Genomic DNA, 12,987 nt, shown 5'->3' with positions numbered 1-12,987 from the left:
GTGTGCACATGCCACATGAGTGCAGAGGCCAGGAAAGAGAGTCATCCTCTGGAGCTGGAGTGGCAGGAGTGAGTGAGCCACCCATTGTGCGTGCTGGGACTTGAATAAGTACTCTTAATTGCTGAGCCATCTCTTCAGTCCCAGAAGTCTTTGATTTGTAGTTTATAGTTTTACTGGTAGTTTCTGCTAATGTTATAATACATGTTACTTTTAACTAAAAGAAACAGTAGACTGTATCTGTGTGTATTGCAGATTTCATGCAGAAAGAGCCATTGGTATCATCACCCACATCCTACCTGAAGATCATCTTCTTCTGGCTTCCTCAAAGAGAGTGAAAGGTACCTTTGTGGTCTAGTCTCAGATGATTGTACATTGATATGTGGCATAAAATAAGGCTGTTGCATTGTATGGATATATGTCTAAAATATTTTTCTCAACTCCCTGGTTCACCTCTTTAATATAACTGTTGCTTGTTCCTTTTACTTCTTCCCTCCCTCCCTCCCTCTTTCCCTCCTTCCCACCTGCTTCCCTTTCCTTTGAATAAGACAGGAGAGTAATGCAGAGCTAGAAAAGAGAGAGGATGGATTTCCAGGGTTACCTTACAGTACAGTATTCCTTTACCTCAACTTTTCAGTATTTTTGCCAAATACCACTTTATTCCTTTGCTTCTTTTAAATTTTCCGCTAATCCTCACGAGTGCTCTTTCTTTAATTCATTGATTCTGTTGTGACTAGATCACCCTAGTGGTAGTTCTGTGCACATGGACGAGTCTTACTCTAATTCTGGATTATCTTAATTCAGTTTAATCCTAGCAGTTAAGCTAGATAGTAAGGAGAAAAGATAAGTTGTCCCCCAAGCTGCACTCACCATTTTGTTACTCCTTTCTTTGTTTAGACACTATACTAAAGGGCCAGTGAGATGGCTAAGGGGATGAGTGGACCTGCTGCCAAGTGATGCAGCCTAAAGTCCATCCCTACCACATAAGGAACCGGCTACCACTAGCTTGTTTTCTCACCTCCACCTCTGCTCCTACATACACACACACACACACACACACACACACACACACACACACACGTCTCTCTCTCTAAATGTTGGAAGAAAACAGTTTATAACCCCATTTTTTTCCACCTATTATGTCATGAACTTTTTTCTCCCGGGGGGGTGGGGTGGGGGTGGGGGGGAGGTTCTTTGTAGCATTGGCTGTCCTGGACCCTTTGTAGACCAGGCTGGTCTTTTAACTCAGAATAATCCACCTGCCTCTGCCTCGCGAGTGCTGGGATTAAAGGTGTGTGACACATAGGCAGTACACGTCTTCTTCTTCCTCCTTCCTCCTTCCTCCTTCCTCCTCCTCCTCCTCCTTCTTTCTGTGTTAGCTTTGGCTGTCCTAGAGTCTCTTTGTAGACCAGGCTGGCCTTGAATTTACAGCTACCCGCCAGCCTCTGCCTCCCAAGTGCTCCAAGTGCTGGGATTAAAGGTGTACACCACCATCACCTGGCTCTTCTAAACTTCTTAATCTCATCTCTGGTATTGAAACTGTTTTAAACCTTTTTTTTTTTTAAATGCTGCCATAAGGTAACTTTCTATTCACTACCTTTGTGCATGACAGTGCCAAGAAATAAAATTAGCTGGTAATATCTGTATTCTTAAGTCTTTATATGGGATTTGAAAACCATGAATGGAACTTTGAAATTGAAATGTCTTCTGGCCTAATTGGGTTGGTTGAGTAAATAGGAGAAAACTTTTTATTCAATTATGATTGGTTAGAGGCTATGTTTTATAAAGGGTGGCTGCAGGATTGTCCAAGTGCTTAAAGAACTCCCTGATGGTTGCATAACTGTAGCTTTCACTTCTCCTATCACTACTCTTTACTTTTTTGTATATTTATTTGTTGGTTTGGTTTGGTTTTTTGAGACAAGGTCTCATATAGTCCAGGCTGCCCTTGAACTTGTACTGTAGCCAAAGCTAGCCTTCAACTCTCTATCCCCCTGCTTCAGCCTCCCCACTGCTCACATAAGCACTCACTACCATTCCCAGGTGGCCATTTTCTTTTTAAAAGCAAATTTCTACCTATAGAATGAAACAAACTATTACAGTAGAAGCTGATTCTACAAAATAATTAAAGTACACTATTTTCCCCCTAATTTGAATGAATATTCTGTGTAAGTAGAACAACTTTCCCAAAAGTGTACTGTTGAAGTGTATTGGCGTGGCCGGACACCATGGCACACACATGGACTCCCAGCATTAGGAGGACACTGAAGCAGGAGGGAGGATTGCCATGAATTCAAAGCCAGTCTGGGCCAGAAATCTAGAGCCCTTCTCAAAGCAACAACAAAACCCCCAGCAAATGTAGATTTGAAATTGGCCAGTTCTAAAACACAGTTGGTTATGTATTCAATATTCAGTAATATAGTCTTGAATTTTCACTTAAATATCCCTTTGGGAAATGAATTTTAAGTTTCCTAATGTATCTCTTTCTTTGTTCAGCACTCATTTTAGAGGAGATTGCAATCGACTGTCACAACAAAGAAACAGAACAGAGGTTGCTTCAAGAAGCACATGACTTGCACTTGTCTTCACTCCAACTAGCTAAGAAAGCTTTCGGAGAATTTAATGTACAGACCGCAAAACACTATGGAAACCTTGGAAGACTTTATCAGTCAATGAGAAAATTTAAGGTAAAAAGGGCTTATATTCTTTTTTCTCTAAATAGTAAATTAAAAATAATAAATCTTCAATAATCTTAAATAATAAAGCATACAATTGTTTTGCATAGACCAAGTTTAAATTAATTTTGGGAATGTGATAACTCATTATTTTTTTCTTTTTGAGACAGGATCTGTCTATGCAGTTCTTTCTGGCTATCCTAGAACTCACTATATAGACCAGGCTGGCCTCGAACTCACAGAGATCCACCTTCCACTGCAGGACTTAAAGGCGTGTGCTCTCACACCCATCTTCATATTCATTTTAGCAGGCCCTCTTTACTGCTTTTTTTAAGTTTTTGCTGTTTTTGATGTTTTTGTTACAGCATCTTCTCTGTGTAGCCTGGGTTAGCTTAAACTGTCAGTCCTCCTGCTGCTGCCTGCCTGCCTAGCTTGGAGTGTCTGTTTATTTTTTTACCTTTATTGCTTTAGGCGTTAGGACCATTACTCTCATCAACTTTTGCAGTTTACCAAAACCAGTTTTTCATTTGCAGCTTTGAGAAGGTACAGGGTGTTCTTTGATCTTACTCCTAATGATGTTTATAAGCTGTAGTTGGTATTTAGAACACACTTGCCCACTGAGTAGAATTGTCCTAAGAACATGTGCAACCCAGTGTTGTATTTGGCCTGTTTTTCAGGAAGCTGAAGAGATGCACATAAAAGCAATTCAGATCAAGGAGCAGCTTCTTGGTCAAGAAGATTATGAAGTCGCCCTTTCGGTGGGCCATCTGGCATCCTTATATAATTACGACATGAATCAGTATGAAAACGCTGAGAAACTGTATTTGCGATCTATAGCAATTGGTATGTTCCTTTAAATCTTTCTTAGTCAGGTTTCTAGAGAACATGTCCATATTCTTTCTCCCTGTAGCCCTGGCTGTCCTGGAACACTTTAAACCTGAACTCCACCTGCCTCTGCCTCCTGAGTGCTGGGATTAAAGGTGTGCACAGAGGCAGAGGCAGGTGGATCGCTGTGAGTTCGAGGCCAGCCTGGTCTACAAAGTGAGTCCAGGACAGCCAAGGCTACACAGAGAAACCCTGTCTCGAAAAACAAAAAAAAAGGAAAAGAAAAACCAAAAATAAGAACAGGGCAGCTAGAGCTACACAGAGAAACCATCATCTCAAACAAAACAAAACAAAAAGAATTGTATAGAATCAAAATAAATTTTTTGTGCATTATTTGATCTAAGTTTTTTGTTACTTTAGGAAAGAAACTGTTTGGTGAAGGCTACAGTGGACTAGAATATGATTACCGAGGCCTCATTAAACTTTACAACTCCATTGGAAATTATGAAAAAGTGTTTGAGTATCACAACGTTCTGTCTAACTGGAACCGGTTGCGAGATCGACAGTATTCAGTGACCGATGCCCTTGAAGACGTCAACAGCAGCCCCCAGTCCACCGAAGAAGTGGTGCAGGCCTTCCTGATGTCTCAGCATGCCGAGGGACCAAGCTGCTGAGGGACAGCCTCAGCTAACAATTACCTTTTCCCAGATTCCGGGGAATTCATACTGTGAAATCAAAACCATGTTGTTTTGGGGCTGGCATTTGCATTGAAACACTGATCCAGCCCGCTGAAGACCCTGTTTCGGGTAGTCCTGTATTGCAGTTCCTGTAGAGTAAGCATATATTGAGTTACATCAGCATGTGCCGCGTATATAAGTAGTCCCACATTCTCACCCTAGCAGAGCAACAGAAAACCTTTTTTTTTTCCTTTTTAAGAAATAATTCATTTTTCAGAAAGCCTAAAAGGGAAAAAAAACAACCCCTAAATAAAATTATTTAAGAGTTTAAAAGAGTTGCATTCTTATTATGTAAGGATGATTTTAACAACTTTTAAACACAATTCTTCCATGTGGAGGTATTCAGTGCTGTATTGGAAGGAAATTTTGTGGAAAACTCTTTATATGCAGTATAGAAAAGTAACACAGGTACTAATAAAGAGGGCAGAGGCGCCCTGACGCAGATTTCCCAGATCAGTGCATGCAGCCGGTCCAGGGCTGTGTCTCAGTGTGAACTGTCAGGCTCATCTCACTGGGCCAGTGTCAGACTGTCAGTTACAGAGCACCAGGGAGACCAGCAGCGCTAGTGAGATAGATGCTCTCATAGTGTTTGCTACCAGGACCAGAAGGATCTAAAAGGACCAGGCACCTGCGGAAGGTGTTATTTGGACCAGAGGCTTTAGATTGTTGTTTTAGTCACTGCACTTGCCTTTTCCGATAGAACAGTTTCATTTACATAGAATGCAAAGTACTAATGAGTTTTATTTATGTCACAGATACAAAACTATGGGATGTAGACAGTGGCAGTGGCAAATCTTGAGTCGAGGTACATAGATGGCAATGTCATACACCAGTGTGTAACTGTCTGCTCCGGCCACCCTCATTTAATCTTCTCCCTAGTACTCCATGTTAGCAAACATATGGCTAAGAGTCAGGAAATAACACGTGTTCAGATGAGAACTTTAGGTTACTGTATGGTTTGTGGGGATTAAGAAGATTGAATGCACAAAAAAGTCTAGAAAATCCTTCATTTTTGTGGAAAATAGTAATAGAACAACCAGTCATTTTAACTGAAATCCAGGAGTCAAGTGGGAAAATCCTCCAATTACTGTCTCTCTTACTGGTTGTGGCTTTGGTTTTCTAATTTTTTTTAAAGCTAGCCAGGTTATTTAATATGGACTAATACTCAATTGCTAAGTTGTGACATGAAATAAAAAGATCTTTTGCTGTTACCTCAATTCTTAGCACAGTGGCCCATCTCTTGCCTCTGTAGTTAAGAATCTGGGTTTCTCCCCTATTTTCAGGGGTTCCTGACATGGCCGTTAGATACACTGCTCCTGCCAGTGCTTGGAGTAGTATGTAGGTGGGTGTGTGTGTGTGTCAGATTTTGTTCTTTTAGCATGCTTGTTGAGTAAGGGGGGAAGTTATCATGTACAGAAACATTAATTTAGTGACTTCACAATTTACCTTAAGCTTTTTTGAACTTCCCAATTTTACCTTTGTTTGAAACTGCTATTTGCAGTTTTAGTGAAGCCAGTGCACTTAGGTCCTTAGATGGAAACGCAGTGAGTATGTACCCCAGCAGGCGAGGCCGGCTAACACAGCAGCTTTGGGTTCGGCGACTTGAGTTTATTCCTCTAACTGAATTTCTTTTCAAAGAATAAATTGGCACACTTGCAATTTATGCAGCTGGTCCCCTCCCAGTTAATTATAGTCAGAGTCACCTTGACCAAGGAGTAGCATTTCTAAGTTACTTGGTTCAAGCCTCACAGGCCTATATATTTGATACCTCCAAAGACATTTTCAGGGTAGGCTTTGTATACTTTTTATTGGCTATTTAGAGCCCTGTGGTATGTTTGTGGTATAGCAATGTCATGGTAAATTGTTATTCAATAAATATTTTGAAACTTAAGTTTCCACATGAATTTTTTTTAATCTGAATTTTTGGTGTTGTGCACATAGAGCATTTTGCATAGTCCGATAATTTCTGGGCTCATCTTTGTTCACTCAGTTCAAACTTAACTCCTACTTGAGTGATAAAGTACACGCTCTTTAGAAGTCTGTGCTGAAAGGCTGCTGATGTCAGGTGACAGCCAGCCCCCACCCCAGTCTCTCCATCTTGCCTCTGTATTTCATAGAAGTTAACCTATTACCTACACTAGCAGTCTGTTTTCTTAAGTGATGTGATTCTAGTGGAAAAGTAAAGCCCTAATAATTTCAAGTGTGGAACTGACCAGTCAACAAGGGTACTACGATGATGTAGTGAGAGGGGTGGCGCCATAATTTTACTTTTAAAAATGCATTAAAGCAGGGTGTGATAGCTTTTATCCATAATCTCAGTATTCAGGAGGCTGAGTGAGACAGGAAGATGTTTAAGTTCCAGACAGCCTGGGCTACAAAGATTCTTTCTCAAACAAAAATCTCAAAGGAAAAACTGAATAAAATTTACTTAACAACAATCAATAGCTTGCATGTAATTTTAAATAAAGGCCCATGGTGTCGCCCTCCCCTGAATTCCCTTATTCCTAAGGCTTGGTGCTACTCCAGTTAGGGGCATGGGAGAGCTTGTGCATGTGTGCACGTGCATCACCTGCACACAGTTTAATAGCACCAACTGGGGTTTTAGTGTAATGTGTGTGGGTCCTGAGGATTTGGGCCCTGTCTCCATTGCTGTACACTCTTTTTAAACAACAGCTCCCCAGTCCCTGCCCAGGTATTCCTGCTATGAGACCCACGATCCGAGTAGAGCCCTTTGTGTTAGACCATGAGCAGGTTTGTTATCTCGTGAGAAGCATTAAGTACAGGAAGCTGCACATGGTGGGAGCAACCTGGGAGGCTGAGGCAGGAGAATCACTTGAAATCAGCTAAGGCAGTAAGCCTAGGAAGACCCTGTCTCAGGAAGTAAATGCAAGTGCAGCCCCTGCAAGCTCGGCAGTCTTGAACTCCCATTGAACTTGTCTTTAAAGTGCAAACAGCTGCACCTAAATATGATGCAAGCTTTTGGCTGAAACTTTCCAAATTCAACGAATGGTTTGCTAAGAAACAGGTGTTATTAACTGCCGCTTATTTTTTGTTTTCCTCTAGGGTTTTTAGCCTTGCTGCTTCCAATTTTCTTTTTCTGGATGGCAAAGTTACTACTGGAAATAAAATCTTATTTATAAATACTGAATTTTAAGAGTTTTATTTTTGTTTTAAAGATTAACACTTTTTGCCTCTTGGCTTTAGAGGACTTCAGATCACCTGGAAAAAAGGATTTATTTTAAATGGAACATTTGGATTTGTGTACAGATTAACACTACTAGTTTTTTTGTCCCCAAATCTCAGGAATGTTTTAGGCAGAAAAATGGCTTTTCCCCTGATGGTGATTTGAAGGTGTGTGCTTTAGGATGTAACCCTATTGTTAACTGCAGTTTTGGGTATCTAGCATGAGTGGCCTTAATGAGTTTGTTGAAGTGCACATGTTTTTCAAAAGTAAAATTTAAGATTAAATATATATGCTATATATAGATATCTAGGAAACTTGGTTGTGGTGCACAAAGTGTTGGATCACTGAATCGCAGGTACCATTTGTATAACATCACTCACTTCTATATGTTCCTTTTATGGGAAAATATGTTGCCATGGTGACTAAACTTTTTCAATTTAGTTTAACTTTTATTATGTGAATGAATGCTACATTTTATTAAATACTACCAGGTCAGTACTATTTTTATACCTTAACTAAGCAACGGGGGTTTTAGTTTAATAGGCTCAAAATTTTTAAAATACCCTTAATAGAATAATTACAAATGAGTCACTAACATTCTTTACAGGAAAATCCCCACTACTAGTGCCACAGTAATTTCTATAGAAAAATCTATGGTCATTAATAGATTATGCTGAAGACAGTTCATTGAGTCCGAACAGCCTTTCATACCATTCTCACCGACTTGTAGTGCCCACCATTATTTGTAACTATTAAATCACACTAAGTATGTTTGTAACCAGCATTGTGATATATTCTGTACTTGTATTGCTAAATGAATTATTGATCTAATAAATAGAGTGTTCCTGCATTCATAGTGTATATTTCCAATTGAGTTGTGATTGCTTTGGATTGGAATTCATGGTTTTTTGTTTTTGTCTTTTGGGTTATTGTTTTGTTTTGGTTGGTTGGTTGGTTTTTTGAGACAGGCTCTCTCTGTGTTAGCCTTGGCTGTCTTAAGAGTCACTTTGTAGACCAGGCTGGCCTTGAACTCACAGCGATCCCCCTGCCTCTGCCTCCCCCGTGCTTGGATTAAAGGCGTGCGCCACCATGCCTGGCCAGTTTTTGTTTTGTTTTGTTGTTTGGTTTTTGGAGACAAAGTTTCTCTGTGTATCCTTGGCTGTCCTGGACTCACTTGTAGACCAGGCTGGCCTTGAACTTACTGAGATCCCCCTGCCTCTGCCTCCTGAGTGGTGGGATTAAAGGCGTGGAGTTTTTTATTTCTATACTATTCTTACTGGAGAACCCCATGAGAGAAACGAAGCTAAAGGAAAAGTGCTCTTGTCACATTAAATGGAGATGTGCTGCAGAGGCCACGCAGACAGCATTGTTACCTTGCTTGTGGCAGGCCTCTAGTGCAGAGCACAGCAGCTGCCCTCTTCAGTAGCCCTTCTGCTCTAGAAGGCTGTGGATACTTCAGAGACCTAGGAGAGTTTGGTTGAAAAGATGAAAGAGTTCCCCCAAGTCTGGTTTTCAGTTCCAGCTGCCCCTCAGCTTTAAGAATTTTTGCCCTCTTTCTTGTCCTCATAGGAAGGAGATGGGTCTTTTAAAACAAACTCTTCCATGAAGCAGCCAGCCAAAAGAATTGCAGGCCACATTTTAAATGTTTTGAAGTGTATGAGTGTGTGGTTCCTGTATGTGGGTGTCTGCGGGGACCAGAAGATGGTGTCAAGGACCCTGGAGCTAAGATTCCAGACGTGGTTGTAGGCCACCACATGGCAGAGATGGTGGCAACCAAACCCAGGTCCTCTGGAAGAGCAGCCTCTTACCTATTTGACTGCCCCGCCCAGAGGCCTCACTCTGAACTAAAGTAAAGTAAGTGCCTGCACAAAACCCTGCTTCGCCTTCCTTTCACCGCTTGCTTCCTCTGCAGTGTTAAAGTTACAGTTTGCCTTTCTGCATAAAGTTTGAAGTGGAAGTGCAGCATGTTACTCCAGTTTGTTAAAGCATTTCCCATATAGTCCCATATAGTCTCATGGCTGGTAATATTCAGCCTTGTAAATAATAAATAGCTTACCTTGTGATGGATATATTAGCCAAACTACAGATGCTTTAGTTATTACTATAGGTAATTAAAAAAAGAAAGAAAGAAATCAAGATGGTTTGGGTTGTAGCTCAGTGGTAGAACACGCACTACAGTGCACGAGGACTTGATTGAGTACTCAGCAGTACCCCCCAAGTGAGCACAGACGCCTGCTAGGATAACTTTTAAGACAAGTGTGAGGATGTGGAAGGACTAGGTCCATGCGCACTGTAGTGGAAACCTGAAATGGTAGGTGCTATGGGAAACAATATGGAGGAGCCTCAAAAAAGGTTAAATGCATTTGCTATGTGATCCAGCAATTCTACTCAGAATTTTTTTTTTCCTTTTAAAAAAATAATTTATTCAGATTACATCCCGATTGTTATCCCCTCACGTGTATCTTCCCGTTTTCACCCTCCCTCCCTCTACTGGGAGGATTTCAAACTATCTGTATACCCATGTCTATAGCAGCATTAATGGTCAAAGGTAGAAGGATCCCAAATAGCTGTTGCTATAAAAATGAGGCAGGCGTTAGAAAGGAAAATATAGCCTGGTGGGGTGCCTCAGCAGGTAAGGATGCTTGCCACCAAGACTGACAACTCTAACCCATTTGGTGAAAGATGCCTCCCTAACATGTTGTCCTCTGGCTGACACGTACCTCAGCACACCTCCCTCTCATACAGTGACAGACACATAAAGGAAATTATGATAGTGCTACAACATGGGTGGGCCTTGATATGCTAAGAAGACAAACAACAGAGCTTGTTTTCACATGCCTGTATTCCCAGCACTTGAGAGTTGGGCATGAGGATCAGTTCACAGTCATCCTTGGCTACTGAACAGAGTTTGAAGCCAGTCTAAGCTACATGAGACCTTGCTCAGAACAATGACAAAGCCAAATGAATTTGTGGGGGTTTTTTCTGTGTGTTTTTTTGTTTTTGTTTTTTGTTTGTTTTTTGAGACAGGGTCTCGAGAGACAGATCACTGGTGAGTTCAGGCCAGCCTGGTCTACAAAGTGAGTCCAGGACAGCCAGGGCTACACAGAGAAACCCTGTCTCGAAAAACAAAACAACAAAGCCTTGCCTGGCAGTTAACTCAGACATGATACGTTTGAAAGAGTAGCGATGAAGACCAGGAGCAGGCTGCACCCTAATCCAAGCACTTGAGAAACAGAGACAGTTTGGTTTACGTAGTAACTTTCAGTCCAGGCCAGACTTACACACACACACACACACACACAAAATAAATGTAAAACAACCACAACACCAAAAAACAGTTTGTTTTCAAATGTTTCTGTTACACCCAATTTTGTAGTTATGGTTTCTGCTCACTCTTTTTCGTTAAATTTCAACCCGACATACAGAACTAATGCACAAAATAGGACGGAAATTTCAGGAAGTAGACCCAAGTAAATCAGGAATTTGATATAGAAGAGCTACAAGTAAAATGACCATAAAAAGCTGGCTTTAGGCGGGCGTGATGGCTCACCCGCCTTTAATCCCCGCACTCAGGAGGCAGAGCAGGCAGATCCCTGTGAGGTCGAGACCAGCCTGGTCTACGAAGGGAGTCCAGGACAGCCACAGTCAGGGTTACACAGAGAAACCCTGTCTCAAAACACCAAAAAGAAAATAAAAGCACAATGGATTCCTACCGCACAACGTCAACCAAAATAAGCTTAGGTGGGCCAGAGGTTTAGAGTGACTAAGTGAACACTGACACTGAGCTGCCTCAGCCAGGAGAACACGTGAGCGAGAGTGCTTGAGATGCTCTCGGTGCAGTCCTTCCAAAGTCATTAGAACCCATAAAACAAGATTTAGCTTTTTTCTTTTTCTTTTCTTTTCTTTTCTTTTAAGGGAAAACGTCTACATTTGAGAGGAGGAGGAAGACACAAAGGGCTAAAGGAGTAATACAGTGTGTGGAGTCAGGAAGCCTTGGCAGTGGTCGTGGCTGTGGCAACCCCTAGGGCAGCTTCCAAGACAGCCATGGCAAAGTCTGGTGCACAAGTTTGACCCAGAAGTTGAAGGAGGAGGGGGAGGAGCGGCTGAGTCAGCTCAGTTGCTAGAGAGCATGCCTAGCATTCACGAAGCCATTAGTCCCCTCTCTAGCATAAACTGGGCGTGATGGCAACACCTGTTAACCCAGAACTCCGGAGGTGGGGGCAGGAGGATCAGACGTTCCGGCTCAACCTTTACTTCGGGGGTTCAAGGCTGTACCACTGCAGTTCCATCTACTTGGGAGGCTAAGGCAGCAGAAGACCTTGAACCAGACAGTTAACTGCTGGCCTGAGCAAGTAAACCAAATCTCATCCACACCAAAAAAACCTTCAGAGAGACATTTTTTTCCAGGAGGTCCCTTCCTGAGGCCTGCTGCCCAGCCACTGGCGAGGCTTTTTGTTGTTGCTGTTGTTTTCTGTCCTATTTTCCAGAGAATGAGCTTTACCTAAGAGCACAAGGCAGCTTATGGTGTAACAGCTAATGCTTCTTCCACAGAGCCTCCCTGGCTACTCCCTGGTGTCTCCAGCACTACAAGGCCATACTTTGGGTGGAGACACCTTAGCTGACAGCGTACAACTAACCCTAGGAGTAATACATTAGGGGTTGAAGAAGTAGCTTGGTAGTTAGGAGCACTTGCTGCTCTTGCAGGAGACCTGGGTTCGGTTCCCAGGACCCACTTTAACAATTCTTTTTTTTTTCTTCCCAAGACAGGGTTTTGTTTTGTTTTGTTTTGTTTTTTTGCGAGACAGGGTCTCTCTGTGTAGCCTTGGCTGTCCTGGACTCTCTTTGTAGACCAGGCTGGCCTCGAACTCACAGTGATCCGCCTGCCTCTGCCTCCTGAGTGCTGGGATTAAAGGCGTGTGCCACCACGCCCGGCTCAAGACAGGGTTTCTTTGTATAGCCCTGGCTGTCCTGGACTCCCTTTGTAGAGCAGGCTGGCCTCAAACTCACAGTGATCCACCTGCCTCTGCCTCCCAAGTGCTGGGATTACAGGGAGTGCCCAGCTAACGAGTTTTAAGATCTTAAGACTGGCCATAATTCTCGCCACCTTCTGGCCTCAGAAGCACCAGGTGCAAATGCCCTGGGCTTACATTCTCGCAGGCAAAACATTCGAACACTTTAAATAAACAAACAAACAGCAGGCAGATTGCTGCAAGTTTGAGGCCAGCCTCTAATTCCAGAGCAGGGCTAAAACAGAGAAACCCTGCCTCAAGAAAAACGAAAAACAACCAAACCAAACCAAAACAGCAGCAACAAAACATTAGTCTGCCAGTTATTTACACGATGTGAAAAATGACAGGCTAGCCAAGAGCAGGAAGTACAGTGTCACTGTGTACTGTCACGTGCAGCCAGTAGGGCGTCAGCACCAAGTCTAGCTGCTACGCCAGCTTCAGGTAAAGGAGACATCACCACCTTTCTTCTTGGGCCTTTCTTTTCTATACAGTTGTTGAAAATTGGGTATGTTCTCATTTGTTAATTCCATAGAATTTAAGTGGCTGGGCACTACTGTAATTGC

General features: G+C 42.3%; 1 protein-coding gene across 1 annotated transcript in view; it reads left to right on the top strand.

The window, feature by feature from the left end:
* Nucleotides 1-8,265, top strand: part of APPBP2 (amyloid beta precursor protein binding protein 2) — a 38,671-nt gene extending 30,406 nt beyond the window's left edge. Inside the window, exons 10-13 of the mRNA XM_084750514.1 lie at nt 253-338; nt 2,491-2,681; nt 3,347-3,512; nt 3,915-8,265. Of these exons, the coding sequence (XP_084606640.1) occupies nt 253-338; nt 2,491-2,681; nt 3,347-3,512; nt 3,915-4,168 (697 nt within the window). The 3' untranslated portion in view covers nt 4,169-8,265. The remainder of the gene's footprint in view (nt 1-252; nt 339-2,490; nt 2,682-3,346; nt 3,513-3,914) is intronic.
* The last annotated feature ends 4,722 nt before the right edge of the window (nt 8,266-12,987 follow it).

This window comes from Acomys minous (genome assembly GCF_964271855.1).
Source record: "Acomys minous genome assembly, chromosome: 12".
NCBI classification, from domain to species: domain Eukaryota; kingdom Metazoa; phylum Chordata; class Mammalia; order Rodentia; family Muridae; genus Acomys; species Acomys minous.
Note: the sequence above shows the minus strand (reverse complement) of the source record. Positions and strands in the feature narration are given on the sequence as shown.